Below are 24,806 nucleotides of genomic sequence, written 5' to 3'. Positions count from 1 at the left end.
CAGGGCCCCGCCTGATAGACAGCGTTTCGGCCTGCCTTTTGGGTTGCGTGAATCATATCCAAATTGCGTTACGTTCCAAAAAAGAAAAATGGAAGGGAAAGAAAAGAAAAGAAAAGCCAAAGTGAAAGCGAAGGAAAACTAAACAAACACCTCATCAAAGAACATCAAAGGCCGCCAAGGACAAGAGGGGCGGAAAATCTAAAAAATACGAAAAGGACCACAAGAAAAAGTATCGGTTTTGAGAGTCGAAGCATGAGATGCCCTGAAACGAAAAGTGGTTCGTATGAATAATGATACAAAATGTGTATACGATTGATTCGATGTTTTTTCGGTAGAAAGCTGCAAGTTTTTCCGGCGAAAAATCATTTCTATGTTGCCTTTTTAAGGTGTCGATCCACTAACAGTGGGGAGTGGAGTGGTGGAGTCTGGTATACTTCCTTTTTTTTTGAGTGTCAAACATCTATTGGAAACCCTTTAATTCCCGGCAAGAAGAGTATGCAACAGCAAAGAGCAAAAGGAGCAATACAACAGAATTGAGAAAGAAAGAAAAAACATTTTATTTTGGTGCGCACAACGCAGAAAATAAAATCAAGAATTTCACACCTTATCAATTTTTCTAGATTAACAAAACGAACAATGAAGAGGGGCTGCGAGTGGTGGATCTGTGTGGGGGGATTTCCTTTCGCGCAACCACCATGGGAAGGCTGTGGAATTGCATCATCAACATGGGGCAAGAAGGAGGTCGACATCATCAGCATCATCATCATCATCAGCAAGAAAAGCAACAGTGGGAGTAGGAGAAGCAGCAGCCTTCTCTCCTGTGCCCTGTGCCCTGTGCACCGTCACCACAGTTTGTCATTAAGGAAGTCAAAAACTTCGACCCCCAAGCAGAGTTTAGAGGCGAATAAAGAGTACAGAGTGGATAGAGTGGATAGAGTGGATAGAGGGTGGCTAGAAAATACAGACAGAGAGAGAGAGGGAGAGCGAGAGATTGGTTTGGCTTTGTGTGACAGCAGTGTTGACATTTATTTTGATTTCAGTTTCGAGTGCAACTCGTAAGTGGGTGAACCTTCCGCTTCCCATACTCCCACTCTCTGAAAACGACTACTCCTCATGCTAATGTGCATCCCGGCTTAAGTCTGCGGCCCAAAAACACTTTGCCGGAGAACCAGGGGAGGGTGGCCTTTTTTTTTTGGTTGTACGTACCCTTCAGAAGGAGGCTATGACGGGCTTACAGAGACGGTCGAGCCCAGGGGAGTCGATATAGCCTTGTTCATATACATTTTTCTGCCTATAAGAGTATCTATCCATCTGCTTCCAAAGCTAGTCGTTTTTCTGTGGGGGCTGGGACTATGTCTTCATTGTTGCTGGCACTAAATTGAATTTTACTTTTGATGTGTGCGTTTATTAATGTCTGCTGGGGTCTTGTGGAATGGTGGAAGAGCTTCGGAGTGCGAGTGGGGCTCTCAGGGGGAACAGGAGTGTAAGTCTCCTTTACTTATTTATAGGTACATGCCTCAGGAGTTTCCCAAATACATATTCCTTTGCCTAGCGGAGAATATCCATCTCAGATCGGAGCTATCGCCTGAACTGAACCCAGTAGGCCGTTAGTCAACTCTCGTTACGGATATAAGAGTATAAAATTTGTTGTTTTCATTTAAACTAAAGGCTATGGCGGACAAGTAGGTTTCGCGATTAATCTTAAGAATGCCGTTGTTTTGCTAACATTTTCTTTCTGTTCCCCAGCTACAATCCCTATGACAACCGTGTTGTGGAAGCCCCCATCACGTAAGATATTCCAGTACCTGGAGAAACTCTTCTCATCTTCTGCCCAAACCCCCCAAACGAAAAAAAAAACAAAAAACAGTAATACGGGGGCCTTTGTGTCGCTGCTCAAGAGCGTGATAGGAACAGGAATCCTGGCCCTGCCCCTTGCCTTCTCCTACACGGGCTGGATGTGCGGCGCCATCTTGCTGATCCTCACGACGATCATGCTGATCCATGGCATCACTCTGCTTGTGGGTGGACAGCTGCCTGGAAGCTCCACCAACTCTCCATTGATTCCACTATCATCTTTATTGGCAGGTCATGTGCATGGTGGAGTCCGCGCGGCGACAGAAGCAGGGCTACTGCAACTACTCGGACACAATGGTGTTCTCCTTCGGCGAAGGACCCAACTGGTGCAAGTACTGCGCCAAAGCCGCTGGCTTCCTGGTGGACGTAGTGCTCAGCCTCTCCCACTACGGGGTCTGCGTGGTCTATCTCGTGTTTGTGGCCGTCAACCTGAAGCAGCTGGCGGAAAATTTCAAATTCGACGTGGACCTGCGCATCTACATAGCGATCGTGGGGCTGTGCACGATACCGCTCTTCCTCGTGCGGCACCTCAAGTACCTGGTGCCCTTCAACATGGTGGCCAATATCGTCATGTATGTGGGCTTCTTTATGATTTTCTACTACTTGTTTCGGGGCCTGCCACCAATAACGGATCGCAAGTTTTTCAACGAACCCTCCAATTATCCCCTCTTCTTCGGCATCGTCCTGTTTTCCGTCAGCTCTGTGGGAGTGGTAAGTCCTGCCAGCCATCCAGGCCTGTGCTCTGTCCTCCGACTAATCCTTATCGTAATCCTAATCTTCATCAGATGCTGGCCATTGAGGCGAAGATGGCCCACCCGCAGAATTACATCGGCCTGTTCGGCGTCCTGAATCTGTCCGCCGTTATGGTCGTCATCTCCTACCTGCTATTCGCCATCATGGGCTACTGGAAGTACGGAGCGCTCGTTGACGGCAGTATAACCCTCAATCTGCCCACCGACGAAGTGTGAGTGCCAGAGCGAGAGCTGCCAATTAGAGAGCCCCCCCCCAACCCCAGTAATCCCCTATAGAATCTCGCAGATCTCCAAGGCGCTGATCAGCCTGGCTTTGTTCCTGTCGTACCCCCTGTCCGGCTATGTCAGCATCGATATCCTTGTCAACCACTACCTGAACCGCGGAGACCGGCTGAGGCATCCGCACGTTGTCGAGTACATTTGCCGGGTGTGCTTCGTGCTCGTGAGCACCGTCAATGCGGTGGCCTTTCCCAATCTGGGGCCCCTGCTGGCCTTCGTCGGCGCCCTCACCATATCGCTGCTCAATCTGGTCTTTCCCGCCTGCATCGATATGTGCCTCAACTACCACGCCCCCTACACCTACGGCAAGCTGAGGTGGCAGCTCGTCAAGAACATTCTGCTGATCATCGCTGGCCTGCTGATCCTCGGCTACTGCTGCACCCTGTCCGTTAAGGACATGATGAAGCAGTACGGCGGCAGCCAAAAGTCGTTCAGCGCGAAAAACTTGCCCGTTGGAGTGCTGACCCATGAATAAAGTATGCTTTCTGTGGTGATCGGGCGGCATGATTACAGTGGGGGATCGGACAGAGATTGGTCGTGTAAATAAGCTCAAAAAGAGAGCAAAGTTGAGTTTATAGAGAGGGATAGAGAGGGAGTGAGGCAGACGGAAAAACTTGGCATGTAAATTCAATGAAATATGGCTTGCAAAAATGCCTCGCACAAGCAACGCCTCAAAATGCCAGCAATGTGGTGACCAGTGAGCCACGAGCCAGGAGCCAGGAGGAGTCCAGGAGCAGCAGCAGCTGGAAATTCCAGGCATAACTTGTAGCAGCAACGAGACGAGAGCATATGTAAAAAAAACGAAGCCAAGGACAGACTCACAAAGAGTTCGGCGCCGAGCAGTGTACTGACCCAAAGGATACCCTCTGCTCTCCATTCCTTGTCCCTGCTACATCCTTCAGAACATGTCCAGCACAGCCTTGCACTCCCCCGTCTGGAGAGGGTATGGAAAGAATGGAAAATCTAGACCAGCCAAGTCTCTAAATTGTGTGTCCCTAAAAGTGTCCGGCGGCACATAATGCTCTCGTAGCAAGCACACACAGGCGCACACACACAGAGACAGAAATCTGACTGTGTCCTTGCCATATGCAACGTCTGGCACTGTTGCCACTGCCACTGCCACTGCCACTGCTGCCCAATGGCCGCAAGGAATTTCACACAATTGCTAGAAAAATTGCGGAAAATTGAAAATGTGCGAGAGCGTATAAATTTTAACTGCGTCACTTGTGAATGCTAAATTGTTGTTATTTATGGGCGCCCCCAAGCCACACCCCCTACCCAAAGAGAGAGTGACAGAAAGAATCATTTGAAAGCTAAGGAAATATCCTTATAAAAATCGCAGCCCCATGGCTTCAAGGCCAGCGCGAAGAAAGGTGTACATCTTCCTACCATAATAGATCGTTGATGAAGCGGCCTCTCGGCCGAAGCTTTGGAAGCGACTGATCTCGGTCGCCTCTTCCTGCAGCTTGCCGTCACAGCTCCGGTCGTAGAACATTAGGTAGCCGATCTCCATGGTCTTGGGATTGCTGATAATCACGTGTCGCATGTCGTGTGTCATCTCGTTGTCCAGCCGTAGAAACTCCACGATGGCCACGTACCGAAAGGGGGAGCCGCCACTGCAGTATTCCGACAGTGCCAGAGCCTCGTCCGCATCGATGGCTAGGACCATGGGAGAGGGAAGGGCTTCCCTATGGATCAGGGCATAGACCATTTCCGGCTTGCAGGCCAGGAAACCACAGCACACGGACCCGCGATGGTTTGCCTTCAGTGCCTCATAGACTTCGCGGCGACGGGACATTTTCCTGCCTCTTGCCACCTCAAAGACGTGGGTGGGCGAGGTCTTTGGAGTTGGGACGGCCAGGTAATCGTACAGAAGCTCGATCTTCTCCTTGTCGATGGTCCGCAGGGTGGCTATATCGCCTTGCTCCACGAGGACCGTGTACAGAAGCTGAACGACATGGTACGAGCCCTGATAGCACCCGCTTTCGATCACATCCTGCAGAAGGCCCTCGAGAGGCGGCACATCAGCCACCGTGTGGCACAGCAGATCAATGTTGGGTTCCAGAAAGCGCTTGGGAAAGGAAGGAAGCAATCGCGAGTCGCGGCGATAGTTGAGAGCCGCTGCAGCAAATATATCCCAGAGAGCCGCGCAACCCTGCAGATCCGCTTTGAGGCGAAGCTGCAACATGGCCCAGGTGCACATGTTGTACTCCCACTCCATCCTCTGGCAGCTCGTTGGCCTCGGCCGAGGGTCAGGCTCGAACAGGAACCCCAGGAAGCCGGAGCCTCCCTGGTAGTGGCCGCGGCCCTTCCATCCCATTTCGAATATCTTGTGCGACATTTTGCGAGTATCTGATGTAGATTTTGATCCGGGTGAAGTGCTTTTCTATGTGTCCTTATAATCAATCTGGGCTACTGACAATCCAATGAAGTTTGCCGCAAAGGTAGGCCTGCTGTCGGGTTGGCTGCCGGAGATTGAGTTTCACTGAGATTGTGGCATGGCAACAGTTGCCAAATGGGGTGCTTACGTGGCTTGGCTCTCGTCTGTAATTGATTAATGGAGCCTCATGTTGACTGCTGTCTGATGCCTGATGCCTGATGCCTGCTGTCTGCTGCCTGACGTTCAACTTATGCCACCGATTGTAGCCCGGGGGTCCAAGGATGCGGTGGTTTCTTCCTTCAGTAAAACATTCCAGGAACAGCCTCTGCCTTTGTGGAATGGTCAAAGTTGCATCATTCCTAGGCAGTTAATTGGATACTTTTTCAATACTTTTATCTCCCTTTATCAACCCTGCCACCTGCACTCCCCAAACACCCCAAAACAGCCTGCAACAGCCCCCTGTGGCATGCGTAATTTATTGATATACTCGCGCTAAATTATGAGTCTCCTGGGGGGCGCGAGAATAAAATAATTTTTTTGTTTTTTCCCTCTCTTGTTTCGGGTTACGGGAATGGGAATGGGGTTCTGCTTCTGCTTCTACTTCTGGGGCATGGTTGCAGGTGTGCTGCTGCGAGTAGGTCTGTGTGGAAATCAGTTAACCGAAAAAGTTGGAAACTTTTTTGCCTCTGCCGCTGCCGGTGCCTGTGCTCGCTGCCTGTGAAATCAAAGTTTGAGTTTATTCAAATAAACGCCGACATTAAGAGAGTTGCAACTGTTGCGTTGGTGCCGCGCCGCACTCAGCCTCCGCCTTCGCCTCTACCTCTGTTTCGGTCTATGCCCCAGTCTATGACTGCCATGGCGGGGCATAAATCAGAGCCAACAGCCGCAGCAAATGGAAGACGAAACTTTTTTCGTAGATAAACTTTTGACGTCATTTAACCCTCTATTTTTGTTGCGGCGGAGGCGTGAGGGATGTTGGGGGAGGAAATGTTATTAATATGCTCAAGTTTCCGTCTTTTTTGTGGAGATGTCAATCGTCTCGCGAGGTGGCTGCACCTGCTAAATAATTCGTGGCACCAGCAATCGATTTGCCCCCAAGCCAGAAGAAAGCCATGTGAGTATCTTTAAAGTGGGATGGGTTCTGGGGGTTCGTTTCGTTTATTTCACAGGGAGGCTAGAAGCTAGCGAGGAAAAAGTACGATTTGAGAGACTCCACAATCCGTTCCACGTAGATGCCGTTGGAGTGCATCACAAAGATTAGATTACGCAGCGGCACAGAGTTCTGGAAGAGACATTTATAGAATTAATTAATGGTTTTTGATGGGATATTTGATGGGCATGTGACAAAAATATTCATTATGTAAAATCCAAGATGAAAAAGTTTCAAATTTGGGACATACGTACATATCACCGATAGATACATTTATAAAGTATCGAGCATTTACCGACTCTTTTATTCGATTTTTCATGCAGAAAACTAATAACACGATTGGACATTTGAGTTTTGAATCTTTTTCCCTATAAACACAGTCATTTTTTTATTGAGGATATCATCATAGGTATGTATGCGCCTCCCCAGAAGTAATCATCAACCGCATCTGGATCAGACGATGGCTTCAGAATCAGTGTAGCGAAATCAATTATCAGAAACACGCTCTCCGCTGAATTGCCTGATAAATATATGGATGTTGGATGTTGGATGCTGGGGAAATGCTCTCACACGCAGAAAAATAAATATAAATTGCCTTGTGGCTGTCGATTTGATTTCATAAATATGTGCAGCACGTACCGCAGCTCAATTGCCAATTAGAAGAGCGCACAGCAAGAAGGCCAGGGGAAATAAGGAGGGGACGGGATGGCAGGGCAGGGCATGGCAGGGCAGAATGAGGAACGCCTTGGCACTTGAAAATTCGTGGCCAAAAAGGAAGGCCGCCCAGCATGAGGCATGCGGCATCCGCGTCAACGGAAGTTGATTTGTATACCGAATCGCATACAAAAGTTGCCCACTTTTAACCTGCACCTTTTTTCTTTGGTTTTTCCGCTTTCCTTGGGAAAACGCAATATAGCCAATTGTGAATTTCTCTCACGTCGCGTTCGGAAATTATTAAGAAGCCAGCCACACGGTCGACCTTCGTTTCAAATGGAATTCTTTAAACAATTTTCCACACACAAACCAAAAGAAAAAACGATGGCGAAACGGGAGCTCAGAGCAAACAAAGCGTGTCCCCAAACGAAATACAATTACCTGACGGCGTGGGATGCGGGGGGAGGTCAGAGGTTAGCTGGGAATGGATGCTCACCTGAAGATTGCTGAGGATTTTGGCAAACTTGGGAGTGCCGATGCTGTCGACGAGGGCCGCGAACTGCTTGTCGCTTTCGGTCTTGTCGAAGAAGGTGGCCAGCAGCTGGTCCTGCGGCAGGATGTCCAGGATGCTGTCCACCAGCCCGTGCAGGCCGTTGAGTGGCTCTCTAGTAGTGGTGCTCCCCCAATCGCTGGCTGAAGTGGTGAGAGGGAGTTGCCGAAAAAAACCCCATAATACATTACGTATACGCACCATTGGCAGCCGCTGAATTGGTGGGCAAGTCCAGAGACGAGGGCTTGCTGGCCTTCGCCAGGGAATCCATTATCTTGAGCACATCCAAGCCGCTGGCATTCAGGTATCGGGTGAAGGCCAGGACCTCTGGCAGCTGCAGCATCTGGTGCTTGATGGCCACGAAGCTAGTGGAGAGGAAGGTATAGGCCCGTTGCACCTCCGCATCATGGTGGTAGTAGTGGCTGGCTATCGACTGCACTTCTCGGGCCGGGATCAGAGCCACAAAGGCACTCAGATCGATGGGCTGGGCGGCGGGGCTCTCCTTTGGCGGCTGCTCCTCTGCAGACTGCTCTTCGGACGTGGACGTGTCTTCTGAGAGCTGGCTCTGGCTTTTGTTTTTGTTGGAGAGAAATATCAGATCATCCGAGACATTCGATTGGCCGCTCTCGTCCTTTTCCTCGGCCTCATCGCTGCCGGATTCGCTCAGGGTGATCAGGGCAATGGTGCTGCTGTTGTCCTCTGGCTGCCCAGTCTCCTCCACCTTGATGAGGTCCTCCACCATCACGATCTCATCGCTGTGGCCCATCGAAAGGCAGATGCTTGTGGCACAGAGAGCCATCAGCAGTAGATGTGGGCACTGGAGCAGCAGTGGTATCCGTTGCACTCTCATGTTGATGTGTGATCCACTGAACGAACTGGGGGATTATGGCGGCTGTATCGGTCTCTTCTGGGTGCCCCTCGGTGGGGCTGCTTCTGTGTAGACTTTGGAGACTCTCGACGCAATTGCTGAGCACTTTTTTCGAGCGTTTATTTAATTGAATCAGCAGCAAATAACAGAGCAGTCTGTGTTGTGGGAATGCGGGGGTCACTCGATAAAGTTTTGAGTGTATAAATTATTGATTTGGCTTATCTGTGGGCTTTGGCCAGGGCCAGTCCCATTCGATTAGGCCATAAAACGTCGCCTCAGGCCGCAGAGCATCGTAAATTATTTGAATGAGTATGTTTCCTGTTTGTGGGAGGAAATCTGTTCTCTCATATGCAAATCAAGGAGCACGGTACTCTTCCCCTGTGCGATGTCTCTCTGATATTCACACTTTGACAGCTGTTGGAATGTCAGTCGGTTACTCACTGTACGAGTGCGGGTATGTGTCACTCATTCAGTCAGTCGCTCATTCAGGTCTCCTTTCCATCTCGTGCACCCTCGTATATACAGATTTATATATGTATATGTGTATGTGTATACGGATGTACACAGAGTGTAGATGTGGGCTGTGATATATTCATTTGCTCATTCAGCAAGTTAAGTAGGAATAAAATTGTCAATTTTCATGTCATTATTCCATGTCGTTGTCGTCGTTTGCCGTGCGGCATTCACTTTCGCATGTGTCAACTGTGACACTGTCGCTCCCATGCCCCCATGCCCCCCCATACAATATATAGTATTTGTGAGCCTGCCTCAGATATGATTTATTCACTTGGTTTGATTTATTACAGCGCCCCTTCCCCCCACTCACACACACATTCTCTCTATGGGAATGTAAATTGCCTCTGCCTACAAAACCAATAATTGTATCGTTGTCAACGTCAGAAGGGGTCTATCCGACTGACTGTCTGTCTGTCTGTCTGTCTCGGAAGAACTTTCCTTCGTGGTTGTGGCAATTTTTTACATAAATAATTTAACTAAGCCATAAATTGATTAAAACTTTGGCCAGAACCGAGCACCGAACCAGTGGCTTGCCACCTATCATAACGTATGACACTTGATAAATTTTTGGCGATCCCTCTCCGCGTTCTCCGCGCCGGAACGAACGAACTTTTGAGCCGCAAAGTTCTAGCGTTGGCAGTAAACAAAAGCTGCTGGGGCGGAGGTCAGGCGGCGGCAAGTATTCCTCTGGTCGCGGACCGAAACTTATAAATTAATTTCTTGCCACACCACACAGCAAAATACTTTGGCCGGCACTTGGGGCAGACGCATACCAGCAGCAGCAGCTGCCATAAAGGTGGCGCAGCAAGTGCGCTGTGGTTGCCACCGAGTTGCCTGCCTTCCAGCCTGCCTGCCACTTAATTAACTGCAGTCCGGCTGCCGGTCGTGTGCCGGGGTCCAAAGTATAGCCAAAGTATAGCAAAAGTAGAAAGCGGTACGCACCTGTGACATGGCCCAGACATGGCTCCCCATCGTGGCGGTTAATTTCATGCTGCCTGCCCCTGGCAGACCGTGTGTGAGTGTGTGTGTGTGTGTGGCACGTTGTTTTAAAGTGATTTGCCTGTGCCAGAGCCTTTTGTTTATGTTGCGGCATAAGAGCCTCCGCTTTACCGCAAGTGTCAACATTTATTTCCAACTTAACACTTTTGGCGTAACATTGCGCTTAATCCGTAGCCCCCCGCCCCACGCCCTCCGCGCCAAGAGCCAAGAGCCAAGAACTTGACTAATTTTGTGCAAAGTTCAGCATTAACATTACCGCAAATTAGCAAAAGTTTTTCGCACAAACAGCCGCTGCGGCAGAAAAACAAAGGAAGTAGCAAAAAAAGAAAACAGGAAAGAAAAAAAGATTTCCCCAGTAGGTATTACGACTATAAGATACTCAAGCATTCAGTTCTTTCGTACTTTCTACACTCCCGATGATTGGAGGAAACTTTCGGAAGAGACCATTTACGGGTATAGGATCCCTAAACTATCGACAGAGACGGAACAAAAGTAAGCTTAAGGCTTGTAGATTTTGTGATCTCGGGCTTACAAATTAAACTTTTGGTACGATTTCTTTTCCATAGTTGCATTTTCAGTAGATACTGGCACATTTCTACGAAATTAAAGGAAGCTATTTAATAAATTGAAGCTTCCACTGCACTGAAGCTTCCTTTTGCTATCATTTATAGAGGCTATGGATATGCTACCTTCCTTCCTCCTGTCCCACACATCACATACAATCCAATATACCCATTCACTCGCCATGTACCGTGCCCCCGAAAGGGAGAAGAAAATCGGATTCCAGAACAGGGACAGAGAACAGTTTGAGTTGTGGCATCAGCAGACGTTGCCTGCCCCACTATCTGGTGGATGGTTCAGTGACTGCCATAAATTAACTTGTCTAAGGCCCAGTACCGGCAACTTCTTTGCCAGATTTTGCCACTGGAGTCCCCCCCTGCCCTTCTGCCAGCACTTGGACTTGTAATCTGTTTCGCACTTAGTGTCCTCTGGCTCCCTCTCCCTAACTTTTGTTTCTTTCTACCTTGCTTTGTTTGGCTTATTTAAAGATCAATCGATATATGGGTCTATCCCACATTGACTTGTCCGTGTCAGCCGTCAATCAGATTCGGTCCTACCTCGAACACCCCCAACAAAAGATGTCACTAAACCATAACAGAAACAAGCAAAAACAAGCAGAAATCGTGCTGGATTCGAGAACCGAAGCACTAGATACACTAACGGATGTATGCTTCCAAGAAGTTCTTTTGCTAAAACAGGGGAATCTATCAAGAGATCTGCCATTGTACCTTCTGGAAGGGTATAACAACATTATGTGCCAGCGCAACCTTCAATCAATTGTGGAGCATGGTGCATGGTAGGGGCTGTGAGACTCAAGGGAGGCTGCGGGGGCTATGTGCTGTGGGGGGGAAATGTTCCGACGCTTTTGACACGTTTGGCAAATATTTGAGCACGTCTAAAAGCGCGTTACGGACTCGCTGGCGTTCAATATTTTCGAAACGGGAGCACAGCCTCAGATGGACCCAGAACCTCTTGGCCGCCAAAACGGCCAAAACCCTCCATGGCGTGCCAGTGCGTGCTTTGGCCTTGGCTTGTGGCTTAATTAATTTTCGCTTCCGTTAACAATTTTGATGTGGACTTTACTTGGACGCGAGAGCGAGAGAGAGAGAGAGGGAGAGAGAGCTTATTGCATGCGCTGATTCCGTGTTTATGGCCGCTTTAATTTGCCACTAATACGGGTCCGGGGTCCGTTTGTGGCGGAATTATTTGCCGGATACATGCGATTAGTTTTGCCCAGATTGCAAATAGTTTTTTTTCAGTATTTTCGTTTTGGGCCAAATGCGAAAGCGTGCAACAAGTTAATTACATAATTCACCATCCGCCCACGCATTCATTTCGTGGTGGGGATACTCATGGGGAGTATGTGATAAGTTATCGCACCAACCACCCACCCGCCCGAAGGGGGTCCAATGGGGGATTTCCGCATTAAACTAAATAAATACAACATTTTCTTTGCCATTTGCCAATTCGAAATTCTGGCTAAATAGGCAACAACAAGACCAGGAAAAACTTGGCCAAAAGAAAAATAAAATAAAATGAAATGAAATAAAATAGAAATAGCAGCAGAAGCAGAAGCAAAGCGACTTAAAAAATAAGCTAAAAGTCTTTTGAAGTTTGCCAAAGTAAAAGCGAATCAAAGAGAGTGAGGGGGAGGGGCAACACATGAGAGGGATGAGAGGGATGAGAGGACCAACAGCGCGCGATATAAAGTTGGGGCTTTTTGGCTTTGACGCACGTAGCTCCCGATTTGAAAGTTTGTCGTGTATGCCCCCTCACTCCCGCTCTCCCCCTGGAATCGACAGAACCGTGCCACACAATCCGCAACGACATGCTCTACTCCTCCTTTCGTGTGCTGCATCGCTTTTATTAAGCTTATACATTTTTTATTTAAGACTTTTCACTTTGAGCTGTTTGTGCAAGCCTCGGGGCAGCAACAGCAACAGCAACAGCAACAGCAGCAGCGAAAACAAGTCCTGAACGACAGTCATGTGACATTTATTTGAGACGCCCGGCAGAGCATTTCAATTTCCCATATTATTCCCCACATCCCCCCATTCAGGCCATAAATTATCCGAATAGTTAATGCCGAGAACAAAAAACGTGTGATATATTGTGTGACAATTTCATTAAATGCCCAAGAGCACTGTGGGCCGTGCAGCCACCAACCAACAGCCACCAGCCCCCAGCCCCCGAGATGCACATGCATTTTTTATATCGAATATCAACAAAAACAAAAATGCCACAAACAATATATGTGTATAAAAAGAGGGATATACACGTATATTGCATATTTGATAAACTGCAACAATGTCCCATGCGGCTTGACCGCGCTTTTGAGGCCTCGACGTATTAGGTTTTCGAATATTTTGGCTCGCAAATGTAACGAAATCCATGTGGAGCCGGAGTTTATTTGATTTGATTTGTGGCACGCTCTAAGCTAGAGAGTTTGGCACACTAAAAACTATATATTTCCATGGGGCACAACAAGTTGGAGCGACAGAAATACCCACTACTTGGATATCCTATTCGAATGGCAGCAAAGAGAGGCTCGATATTGGGAAATATATGATTTCAGATCTTCTGGAATATTCGCTTCTGTCCCAAGGCATTCCCAATTCTACCAAGTTCACAAGTTTCTACTCCCATTTTTCACTCCATCGCCCGCTCTGGTAATAAGCTAGTGGCACCACGTAGCGTATGCGTAATATGACTGGTTGTAAGTAGTAAGAGCCAGAGCCTCACGTGCTGCATATAAATTGCTTCGTTTCAACATTTTTCAAAAAGAAAGAAAACCCCCCCAACATAAAAAGAGGAAAACTCAAACTTTTGTTTGTCCCCAAAGTGAGGTGCAAATGACTTTTGTTCTTTTTGCTCGTTTGCCGCCTGACAACTGTCGAAATAGTCGAGCATCGAGCATCGAGCATCGAGCATCGAAATGACCAAAGCTCTGGCATTGCCTAAACGTGCGTGAGAATGACCAAAAACTGGACACGGACACACAAGTATTTATGGCAGAGAGTGGGATAGAGGGACTACATGTATGTAGATGTGGCCAAAAGGAAATCAATTTCCATATGCAAAACTTTTTTAGTGCACGTGCTGGAGCAGTGGCAGTGCCAGCAGAGAGAGAGAGAGAAAGCAGGGGCAGAGAAATCGAATTTTGTCCATAAAATATTCAAATTGTTCTGTATAAACGACGCATAAACATTCTTTGTGCATGTACCCCCCCACTGACCAGGTGGGGATAGGAGTATTGGAGGTGGCATGCACACACCATTCAATTTTGATCAGGCTCCTGCTGCTGCTCCTTTTTCTCCCTCCATGAATCGCATAAATTTTTATGTTCAAATGCCAAAAGCCGTAGGCTGAGGTCTGGGGGGGGGGGGACTTGGGACCGTGAGTGAGGTGGGAGGTGAAACTGTTTCTGAGTCTGGGCTCGATCGCTTAATGTGCCCCGCGGCAGAAATTCAATTTGTAGCACATCCGTGGCCGGCAGAGGCAACACAAAAAGGGGCGAGAGAGAAAACTGCAAATGTGAAAAAAGTGCAAATGTCCGACTGTCAGGGGCAACCCAAGGAGCAAAAGCGAAACGAAACGAAACTGAAGCTGAAACAAAACAACTGAAAAGTCCCCCTTGGGCTATGCACCCGACTCCGGCACAAAAGATACGAGGGGACAGAGGCCGGTTGCAGTGGCAGGACCTCTGTGGGGCTGCTTCTGCTTTACTATGCGAGCGATTGATTGAAAATTGATTTCATTATGAACTTGTGATGCATTCAGGCATCCCCCCCCCCCCCCCCACACCCCCTCCCGACACCACACACGAGTATCACTCAACACTCTGACAATCTGAAAGCAACGCCGCACCGTAACCATGGGGGCCATCCAAACGTTCAGCCATCCATCCATTCCCACGGTATCTTCAGTTGATAATTGGATTTCGAATCCCTTTCCGTCTCTTTCACTCTCACTCTCTCTGTCTATCTCTCTGGGAGTCTGGAAGTGTTTTGTGCATTTCCTTTTCAAATTAGTTATGGAATTTTTGTCTGTATTTAAATTTTTGTATCCCCCTTATCGAAATTCGTAGGTCTTAAGGGAGTGGCCAGAAGTGGTGGCAACATCTGGGAGAGAGATCCTGGAAATTAAGCCGCTTATGGCCAGGGCCCTTCGCGTCCCTTTTGTTTTTTAATGCCCAGGCTGCTTCATGTCCCTCGGTCTTGGCCATATTCCGTTTCCGTTTTGGCGGAGCTCCAGCCGTCCGCCCGAATATTACTCAGTCGCCATTTCACTTAAGATTCCGGCTGGCCAAGTGCACTTGTGGCTGTTGTCTGCCGCGTATTTAGCATAAAAGGTAGCGCCATGTCTTCCGCATGGTCTTCGGGGGCTTTTGATGTCTGCCATTGTTGATATTTTGCATCAAAATTCGGACAAGGGTGGGGGCGAATCCCAAGCGGAAGTGGCGACATTTTTGGATGTCACTCGGTATTTTGAGGTCGCCGCAAAGTGCGCAGCGAAATTTGCATAATGCCAGCAATAGCACGGGGATGGATGGGAGGGAATGCGGTCTGGGATTGGGGAGGGATGCGATGAATGCCCCGTCTCGGGTTGCTATGCAAATGAGAACAAGATGCGTGTGCCATTTGGCGGGGCCGTCAGATGATCCCTGTAAATATGATTTGAGTTCCCGGGTTAAAGTGATATCCAAGTGGGCGACGGCTGGTGACACGCCCATATCACAACACACACAAACACAATTCGAAACACTGAGCAATGACTACCCCGAGGAGCCGGAAAGGCCCCACACAGAGGGAGAAGGACGAGCTGGATTGCGTGACTGGCGATGCCAGGGAGCAGCAAATCTCGCGGATACCCCGCGAGCTGGACAACTTCTGGCGCATGGACCCGCGCTTTCCCACCGGCCTGCACAACGGCCACGCCTGCCTCGGCTCGAATCTTATAAACAAATCGCTGGGCTTCAGCGACTACGAGCGGCGGGTGCTCTCCATCAACGGCATGCTGCCGGTGGCGGTGCGCACCATGGACGAGCAGGTGGTCGCCTGCAAGATGGTGCTCGACCAGATGACCACCCGCACGCAGAAGTACATGTATCTGCACAATCTTGAGTGCACCAATCGGCGGCTTTTCTACCGCCTGCTGCAGAGCGACTGGGACACCTATATGCCCGTGCTGGACAGCTCGCATTCGGACTTTCTGCTCAAGAACTTCAGCCTGTTTTACCATCGTCCCCAGGGCATGTACATAACAATCAAGGATCTGGGTCACGTGGGTCAGGTGCTCAGGAATTGGCCCCGTCGCGCCGTTCGCTGTGTGCTAGTGACCAACGGCGCCTGCCTTCTCAGCGTCGGTGACTTCGGGATCAATGCAATGGCCAATATAATGTCCAAGCTATATCAGAACGTCGTCTTGGGGGGCATTCATCCGGACTTCTGTCTGCCCCTGGTGCTGGACGTGGGCACCGACAACGAGGACCTGCTCCAGGATCCCCTCTACATGGGTCTGCGGGAGCATCGTACGTCCCGCTCAAACTTCTACGCGCTCTTCGACGAATTCGCCCTCTCCGTGCTGCAGCAGTTCGGCCCTCGGACCATCATCTTATGCAAGAACTTTGACGCCCACAATGCCATCCACCAGCTGAAGAAGTACAGAGATCTGCAGTGCTTGGTGGACATAGAATTCCAGTGCCAGGGGGCCTGCGGTCTGTCCGGCGTGATTGTGGCTAATCGCCTAAAGAGAATGGAGTTCAAGAGCAACACGTTCCTATTCTACGGCACCAATCCCATGAACATTGGCATGGCCCGCCTCTGCCTCGTCTTATTCAAGCAGGAAGGCCTCATCGAGGACGCAGCCCATCAGCGGATCTGGTTCTTCGATGAAAAGGGCCTGGTTGTGGGCAATCGACAAGGCCCGCACATACCAGAGGTACTGCAGGAGTTTGTCAATTATGGAGATCCGACCGATGATCTGGCGATGGCAATCGACCTGATCCGACCCAATGTCCTGGTCGGTGCAGGCTCCCAGCCAAATGCCTTCACCAAGGAGGTACTTCGCGCCATGGAGCGGAGCGCCGAGCAGCCCATCATCTTTGCCATGTCGCGGCCCATCGAAAATGCCGAGTGCTCCGCAGAGGATGCCTTCACCTACACCAAGGGTCGCTGCATCTTCATCTCGGGCTCGTCGATTCCGCGTGTGAAGTATGCCAACAAATGGTATCAGCCGGGACGCAGCAACAGCGTCTACCTGCAGCCGGGCATTTCGCAGGGCATCCTGCTCTCGGGGATGAACAACGTGCCGGATGAGACCTTCCTTGTGGCCGCCGAGCGCCTGGCCTGCCTCGTCTGGCCAGACGACCTGGCCCAGCGCAATGTCTATCCACCGATGCGGAAGGTCCAGTGCATCAATCAGCGCATCGCCGAAGCCGTATTCGCCTACGCCTTCCGGAAGGGCCTGGCCACGCTCTTTCCGGAGCCGGAAAATCCCACCGAGTACATCAAGAGAAACGCGTACGACTCCAGCTATCGGACGGTGGCCAGCAAAGTGTACTGCATGGAGGAGAGTGTAATTGCCACAACCGAATCCAAGAAGTACTACAAGCACAAAATATAGATCGAGCAAACGGCTGTATGCCTACAATGAAAGAGTCGGAAAATTGAGGGCAAATTGCATGGCATATCATATCTAATTACAGTTGTTTGGCTCGGACTCGGGCGGGGATCAGGATCTGGTCTATGGTTCTGCATATTGATTTCAATTTCGAACCGTACAAGTGCCAAGAGCCCTGTGGCAGTGGCAGTGGCAGCCAGCGGGCAATTAATTGCATGCAATTTTCATGTGTCAACTCCTGCTGTGGGCCAGAGGGTATGTGTAGAGTGGGGGTGGCTGGAAAAGTCTCCAGCGGGCACACGCACAAGTGCTGAATGGGACACCAATATACAAAATGAGTAAGAACACGGTACTGTGAAATACCCTGTACTTTGCAACTATCTAAGCTGGTCGAATATTTCATTCGATCTTAATGATTTTTGGAATCAATGAAATCCTTAATTTATAAACTATACGTGTCTTAGGAAGGGCTTGCTTCTGCCGGTTGTACCCTACTTGTACTGAGTACAACATTGAAACAACCACCATGAAATGCCATAAAACAAAGCCACAACAAAAATGCAGACAAATTAAATTGCATGAGTGTTTGATTGTGTTTGAATGTCTGGCAGTGACAGGTGTGTGTGTGTGTGTGTGTGCATCTGTGCGGGAGAACATGATATTTCATTTCATTTATCAAATATGGAAAATGAAATGCATACGGCATTGTGTCGGGTTTTTGTCTGTCATATTGAATTATTTGCTTAGTTTCGGCTGCTGCTGCTTGCCTGCCATTCAGACCATCGATCGTTTATCGGCACTGGCGGCAACCAAATTAATAGTGGGTTTCCAGGATATGTAACACGAATTTTCATTAGCCTCGAATTGAATGAGCAGCCGCCACCAGAGCTTGCCCTTTTCATCTTGCAAATAACCATAGGTTCGAGCGCTTTTGTTTAAAAATACCTCGCATCTGATTTTATTAGGAGGCATGTATCTGTGGAAGAGCAGAGGCCGGCCCCCACTAGGCTGGACCCCAGGAGATAACTTCGTAGCCAATTGTTTTCAGGCTCTGTGCATCAATATCATGGTCGGACAGTTCCCGGATCACACTGGCCACGTTCTTTGAGCTCTGAAATGGACACATAGATATGCATATACATGTACCATGTATGTATAAAACCAGCTACCAGCTTACCATAGCTGCCTCCACCATTGTTTTGAACTGTGGACTCCGCAGGGCCTCGTAGAACTTGGCGAATAGGGGACTGCGCTGGCGCTTCTCACCGATGAGCGCCACAAAGCGGTCACGAGGCAGATGCGTCAGTAGATCCCGGACAAAGCTGATAAAGGAACCCAGTGATTCCCCTGCAGATGATGGCTGCTGCATGAGCACTAGAATCACCTCCTCGCTGGTGTCCCATCGAGAGCCCTGGACATTGTACACACTCCGACGCTGGATACGATTCGTGTGGCGTTGCGAGTATACGGGCCAAAAGCGGATTTTCGACCTGGCAGCAGTATCGTTGAGGTGCACAAAGTTGATTACCTCCACGACCTCCGGCAGGGCCTCAGCGCGCTGCTGTAATCGCTTGAAGTCGGAGCTCCGTAGAAATTTGACCGCCTTGCGAAAGCCCGAGTCGGTGATCAAGTGCTCCGCCACCAGCTCATCGATGGTGGCACTTGGTATGAGCTTCGTAAAGTCCCGCAGCTCGTTTATCAGCTCCGGTGAGTATCGGACTTGTCTGGGATTCCGATGGGGATGGTGGCACTGGGCCGAGACCAGCACTAGCCCGAGGAGCAGCAAATGAAACATTTTCCGCAGCCTTAATTCAACGCAGTTTTCGCACTGATCTGCTCTTCGAACAACTGTTTTTACTCCGCGTGATTTTGCTTTGGGCGGCGACACTTTTGCTCCCGCATGCTGCGGAGAATTTTACTTGTGACCCGTTTACTGCTACACAAATTACTCTCACAGGCGGAGCATATAGTGTGCGGGGAAAATATGTCAAGCAGGGCAGCAAACGGCTACGGCAATGATGGCAGTCCTTGGTTATTGCGGGGAGAAATAATATATGCCCTTCCAGCTATTGTACACACTTGACTCTCGCCCCCTGACATTGAAATTGCCGCTGATGTTTCACTGTTTCCATTTCAAGGGTAACGAAACGTCGATCCGCTACAGCGGCCTTTCCTTATCTCGAAACGGCTGTCGCTCTCGCGCTCTCTTCTTCTCTTCTTCGGTGTTTTGTGCACAGTAACATCGACAGGCGCCCACAGAGTATAATAGAGGCAGTGCCACTCTCCGTGTAGCTCTCTTCTTTTATGTCACACATGCATACACACACACATATGAATTCCGTACCGAACAACAGAATATACCAGCATGTATAACATGCCTGGGCAGAAACTGCAGCAACAGCTGAAAATTCGACTTCGATTACAGTCGCATCCCACAAAATTGCCCGCACCCATAAAATAATGAAACTCAAAACTTTCGTTTTTGCTTATTAAAGAATCTTATCACATTTATTTACTGCATTTTCTTTTTATGTGTTTACAGCTAATTTTTTTTTGTTTTAGTTTTATTTCATTAATTCAAGAATAATTCATTCTGTTTTTTCGGGAATATTTAATAGCTCATGAATCATCAATTTGCGTTTTATTTTTTTCAAATGGTTCGAATTGAACCCCATTCGAATTTATGCAATTTAAGCGCAAATTCTTGTTTATTGTTTGGATACTTTGTAAAAGTTGTTTATCTATTTATGTATGTATTTGTTGGCGTGTGTGTGTGTGTTTGTTTGTTTGATTGTGTATTTATATAAACTGTGAATATTTTATTATTAATTATTACTATTTTTACAATAAATTGTGTATTAAGTACTCAATTAATATTAATTTCCATCATGAATTGCCATCATGGCGATTTAATTCTGTTTTCCGTCAGTTTTTCTCTTGTTTTCAATATTCTTTTTACTCAACATCATGTCATGTGATTGTCATACAAAACATTTCACATAATCTTCAAATTATTTACAATAAATCCTCGAACAAAAATCTACCGAAAGCAACAAAAAAATTATTTGATTCATTAAAGTTAGAAGCTCAGAGCATTAGTAGCTTTTAAATATTTTCCATAGTTTTTTGTTTTAGTATTTTATTTTAGTATGCAACGATAAAATGTTGGTTATGTTATTTCTATTTTTCGGTTGGGAAACATTAAAAATTTTGCTGAGAAAATCTTTAGAAAAATATTGTTTGAGTGAGTGTCCTTCTGTGTGTGTGTATGATAATGGATTAGTTATCCTTTCATTTTGTTTTCCTATACGCGCACCTCTTCGGGCTTACTGTTTTGTGAAGCGTTTAGTTTTTCCATGGTTTATGCAGTTTGAAACTATTTTCCTCAAATTTTCTTCCTCCTGCCGCCTCATAGCCATAAATACATAATGTGTCCTACTAAATGCATTTGAGTCGTGTGTCAGAGTACCTTAACTACAGCTAGGGGTTAAGTAATCTCATGAGCATGTTGGTCTCAATGCCAGTAACCTTATGTACGATATCTATGTATGTAAGTGTGTATGTAAGTACTAGACGTTACCTAGATGTTAATATATGTATAACTATATGTATTGCTTATCATAAACATTAGGCCAACGCACAATCTATACAAGAGCGAGTTAATGCCAAATAGCGAATCGTTCAAAACCAAAATCAAATCGTAGAAACGTAAAATCAATGCCTGGTTAGTTATCTTAACGACTAAAGCAGTTCTACTATATACAACATTCAACATTATCCACTATCCTCTATCCTTAATCCTTTACCTTTTCCCTTACTTTTCTGCTGTGCGTCCTGGATTCTGTTTATTTTGTGTGTGTTTGGCTATGGTATAAGTTGGTTCCGTACTTGTCTATGACCTAAACATTGGGCAGCTATTCATGAACATACATATACATGTATATATAGTAATGTATAGGTATATCTTAGTCTATGTTTAGTTAAACAAATATTGCTAAGTAATATACAAATTCGTTTAAGATCTTCCCAACCCCAAAAACCCAAAATGGCCAAGCGACGAGTTCTCGAAAACATAACTAAATGGAAATCAATGCTAAAAGTGATCATCATCATCATCATCATCATCATCATCGTCATGTGAGCTATGTATGTATATACTTGTCAGATTCTCACTTTAGGTGGTCTGTATCCTTAACCATAGCTCGAAATAGATATAGAGATTATCTGTGTCGGAGAGTGTGTTCTGTGTGTGAGTGTGTGTAAAACCGTAATTTCCATTTCATTTATGGCAGGATCCTTTTGCTAGTAACTTTTATCGTTTACTCCATCTTTGTATATCAGTTAGTTAATGTCGAAATCAATCAATGTTTGACGCTGACAACATCTCAAAACGAACGGAAACGGAAATGCAAACGTAACTCAAAGTGTTGTAAAAGAAAACTCATTGAAATTATCCGAAATATTGTCGTTGCTAAAAGCTTAAAAATTTCAGTCTTTGTAGTTGGTTTCTGCTCGGCTCTTGTCACATGATTTTTCCCATCCTGGCATCCTCTCTGTCTCCTTCTGCTTACTGTGTTTGGTTTTGCTTCATCTCCACTCCAACTGAAACAACACACATGCACCAACAGAACCAGGAATTAAATGGGGCAAATATATATATATATAGTGTTGGGGCATTTAGGAACCGGTGAGGCGGCACCCTCAGCCCTTTATGGGCTCCAATTGTGGGTTGTCTTACATCTCCACTCAACTTACATTTACATTTTAACTAGAAACTTTAGAAACGAGCAAATATGGCAAGCCCGAACACGAAAATGTACAGTTTGTGGTGGGAGGGCGGCACGCCTCCCTCCGACGATGACGACGACAAGAACTCAGAGCTGTATAAGTACTCTGTGGAGCAGGAACATCGGCAGCGGTCCAGAGGGTAATGGACAAAGGACATTTTTGGTTAGGGTTTTACACTTAAAGGAAAATAGTTTGAAATTTTAGGGAATTTCGTTTTAAAAACGGAAAATGTTTTGCTCTTTGAAAGTATTTCACATTTGTCAGCAAATGGTTTTCTATTTTGAAACAATACACTCTTCAACCAAGGCAGAAATCCACATTGGAATGACAGAAACTGTGTGCATTGCAGGACATGTAAAAACAGAGATTTTAAAACTAAAATTCCAAACTATTTTCATTTGTTTTTCGACTGTGCTACTGTGAATGATGATATGATGGTGGTTTGAGAGGTGGTGGTGATGGTGGTTTTGGTGTTAGTGTGGGTTCTGTTTCTCTGGGGCACTCGTGTACTCACTTCTGGGTCAGACCAGGGCATCGTTGCTGAACACATCGTTAACGTGTTTGCCATTGCTGCCGACGGATCCTGCCTTGTCCTTGAGGCCGCATTGCTACAACGAGAGGAAAGGGAGAGAAATTAGTTCTCTCTGCGCATAATATTTGCCAGCAAATTAGAAAATAATTAAAGCTCAAAAAGGAGCCCCCAGGCCGCCCCGCACCTGTCGCTGAAAAATTAATTAAAACAATTAACGGCAGATGGTGCGGTGCCCGCCCCCGTGGCAATTACCGAAATACTCGTAATAATTTTGTATATCTCAAGAAATTATGCTACACCCACCTCCTGCTTGGCCTGCCATTGTTTCATGGCCGATTTGTATTTCTCGAATTCGTTGCACCAATGCGAGTAGATCTTCTGGTAGTCCTGCTTCTGCGACGGTGGCGAGCATCTGTGGTGAGAGAGAGAGAGAGAGGGAGGGAGGGAGGAATATACGTTATTGACAGTTCTAAAATCTTGGCCAAACTCCTAATTGCGACGCCACGCCTGGAGCTGGCGACTCACCTGTGCGCGTCCACGGTTACCCCGTAGCTGCAGAGCAGGGTGCCATCCAAGTAGCTATCATAGCGGCCGCCGTCGCCCTCATTAACCGCCAGCAGGACCAGGCCGCCCTCGTTCGTTTCAATGTATTTGGTGGGCGTGTAGCGTACCTCATAGCTGCCAGACAGGGAAGTAAAGATAAAGATAAAAAGAGGAGGAGGAAGAGGAAGAGATGGTTAGAGAGAGCGGGAGACTTTCCATTTTCCAACCTCGCATTGAAACGCATTGAAAACGCACAATAAAAATCAATATAGACTGTGTATGTGCCAGACAGCGACTTTTGTCGCTTTGGCAGAAGAAAGTTGAAAGTTTTTCCATTACTCGAAGACCCACAGGGGGAGGGGCAGGAGCAGGGGGTTGGCTGCAGTACTCGGAGTCGAAGCATCCCCAGTCAAATAAGCGTAAACGCCAAAAAGCAGACTTGGAGAGCATTTTAAAGTGTCAATTTACCGCAGCATTGGCAGCAGCCAGGACTAAGTGAGATGAAGCGAAGTTTCGCTTACACTTTTCCCCCGAATTTCATTATTTGCTTTCAATTTTTCAGGAGATTCAAAGAGATAGATTCGAGAGGTAGATATAGACACTTACCGTCCCTTCTCGGTGGAGTGATGATACCATCGCGTCTGCTTCTTCCTCAGCACCTCTGGCATCTTGACGAAGCACGAGAGGTGCAGTGTCTGGCCGTAGGAGGAGGTGACGCGCTTGCGGAGCACACTCGTATCGCAGATGCCCGACGTCTCGTTGGCCACGTCCTGGAGGAGTCCGAGCTGGTAGGGCCGGCAGGCATTCACCTCCTGGTCCCAGCCGCAGTACGGATCGGCCACACAGCGGAAGCAGCTGTCGTAGCGGCGGGCGCACATGGCAATGTCGATCTGCTTCACCTGGTGATCGGTGGCCAGGTAGAGGGAGCCCGTCTTCTGGCTGAGGATCAGCTCGCGGATGGGTTCGTTGTGCGGCGAGGCCTCGAAGATGTCGATCAGATTCGAGTGGCGCTGGCCGTAGTGCATGAACTGGACTATCTTGTAGATTTGCCCCGAGCTCGTGGCCACAAAGTACACCAGAAACTCCTGGTTCAGCTTGTCGATGCGTATCCTAGGGCGCAGATACAATACAAGGAGAAAACCACTTTAGAACAGGGGAAAAAACCAGGGATCCACATCGGTGGCAAGAGCTTAACTAAAAACACATCCTGCGGCACATTGTTCACAAGTTCCGGCCAAGTCAAAACATTTCTCGCTGCCAGAACTACGTTGTCTGTCTATGTCTCTGTCTCCAGGCTACGAACTCAGAGAGGGAACAAATGTCAACAGGGATACAATCTACAGTGTGGCTGTGGCTGTGGCTGTGGCAGTGGCAGTGGCTGTGGCTGCCTGCCAAGGAGACTTGCAACGGACGACAAATGGCAGCGCTAATGAATATAATTTTCACTTACTTGTCCACCACCAGCTTGGTGAGTATTATGTCTCGCTTGAAGAAGACCGGATTGCCAAATTCATGATCGACCGCCTTGTCCATTAGCGGATGTTTACGTATGAAATTCAACACGGAGTCCGGCAGTGTGGCGGTGTCGTTGTGGCATGTGCCCGGACGTGGCTCCGGCACTTTCTGGTTGAGTACGGGCAGCCAGGCGCTGTTTGAGCTGGCCTGCTCCTTGAATTTTCCTGAGTGGATGGAAAAAGCGAAAAAGACAGAGAGAGAGGGAAAGAGGGAAAGAGGGAGGGAGAGAGCAATGCATCAGTAT

At 47.7% G+C, this 24,806-nt stretch overlaps 6 protein-coding genes across 9 annotated transcripts in view; 2 read left to right on the top strand and 4 right to left on the bottom strand.

The window, feature by feature from the left end:
- The first annotated feature begins 1,580 nt into the window (after nt 1-1,580).
- LOC108161014 (glutamate transporter polyphemus-like) lies at nt 1,581-3,410 on the top strand. The gene is made up of 6 exons (XM_017295323.2): nt 1,581-1,682; nt 1,747-1,788; nt 1,868-2,018; nt 2,086-2,565; nt 2,640-2,818; nt 2,883-3,410. Exons 1-6 carry the CDS (start codon nt 1,672-1,674, stop codon nt 3,358-3,360), a joined length of 1,341 nt encoding a protein of 446 aa, XP_017150812.1. The 5' UTR covers nt 1,581-1,671; the 3' UTR covers nt 3,361-3,410.
- Nucleotides 3,411-4,106: 696 nt separating this feature from the next.
- LOC108158236 (protein mono-ADP-ribosyltransferase Parp16) lies at nt 4,107-5,295 on the bottom strand. Its single transcript, XM_017290468.2, has one exon. It carries the CDS (start codon nt 5,224-5,226, stop codon nt 4,213-4,215), a length of 1,014 nt encoding a protein of 337 aa, XP_017145957.1. The 5' UTR covers nt 5,227-5,295; the 3' UTR covers nt 4,107-4,212.
- Nucleotides 5,296-6,384: 1,089 nt separating this feature from the next.
- Nucleotides 6,385-8,541, bottom strand: LOC108160256. Its single transcript, XM_017294122.2, has 3 exons — nt 7,821-8,541; nt 7,566-7,762; nt 6,385-6,547 (listed from the first exon to the last, which is right to left on the bottom strand). Exons 1-3 carry the CDS (start codon nt 8,467-8,469, stop codon nt 6,440-6,442), a joined length of 954 nt encoding a protein of 317 aa, XP_017149611.1. The 5' UTR covers nt 8,470-8,541; the 3' UTR covers nt 6,385-6,439.
- Nucleotides 8,542-15,260: 6,719 nt separating this feature from the next.
- LOC108160255 (NADP-dependent malic enzyme) lies at nt 15,261-17,214 on the top strand. The gene has a single exon (XM_017294121.2). It carries the CDS (start codon nt 15,334-15,336, stop codon nt 17,185-17,187), a length of 1,854 nt encoding a protein of 617 aa, XP_017149610.1. The 5' UTR covers nt 15,261-15,333; the 3' UTR covers nt 17,188-17,214.
- Nucleotides 17,215-18,009: 795 nt separating this feature from the next.
- Nucleotides 18,010-19,077, bottom strand: LOC108160257. Its single transcript, XM_017294123.2, has 2 exons — nt 18,362-19,077; nt 18,010-18,295 (listed from the first exon to the last, which is right to left on the bottom strand). Exons 1-2 carry the CDS (start codon nt 18,977-18,979, stop codon nt 18,188-18,190), a joined length of 726 nt encoding a protein of 241 aa, XP_017149612.1. The 5' UTR covers nt 18,980-19,077; the 3' UTR covers nt 18,010-18,187.
- Nucleotides 19,078-20,799: 1,722 nt separating this feature from the next.
- LOC108160258 (semaphorin-2A) overlaps nt 20,800-24,806 on the bottom strand; it is a 43,084-nt gene continuing 39,077 nt past the window's right edge. For 3 of the 4 annotated variants that reach the window (XM_017294124.2, XM_017294125.2, XM_017294126.2), the window contains 6 exons: nt 24,498-24,726; nt 23,654-24,157; nt 23,030-23,182; nt 22,808-22,916; nt 22,487-22,580; nt 20,800-21,786 (listed from right to left, as the gene is read on the bottom strand). In XM_017294124.2, the coding sequence (XP_017149613.1) occupies nt 22,494-22,580; nt 22,808-22,916; nt 23,030-23,182; nt 23,654-24,157; nt 24,498-24,726 (1,082 nt within the window). In that variant the 3' untranslated portion in view covers nt 20,800-21,786; nt 22,487-22,493. Of the gene's footprint in view, nt 21,787-21,939; nt 22,078-22,486; nt 22,581-22,807; nt 22,917-23,029; nt 23,183-23,653; nt 24,158-24,497; nt 24,727-24,806 lie in introns of all 4 variants that reach the window. The other variant, XR_001775398.2, reaches the window with a different exon arrangement.

This window comes from Drosophila miranda, chromosome 3, assembly GCF_003369915.1.
Source record: "Drosophila miranda strain MSH22 chromosome 3, D.miranda_PacBio2.1, whole genome shotgun sequence".
In the NCBI taxonomy this organism is placed as follows: Eukaryota; Metazoa; Arthropoda; class Insecta; order Diptera; family Drosophilidae; genus Drosophila; species Drosophila miranda.
The sequence above is the reverse complement of the archived record's forward strand: the minus strand, read 5'-3'. Positions and strand labels throughout refer to the sequence as shown.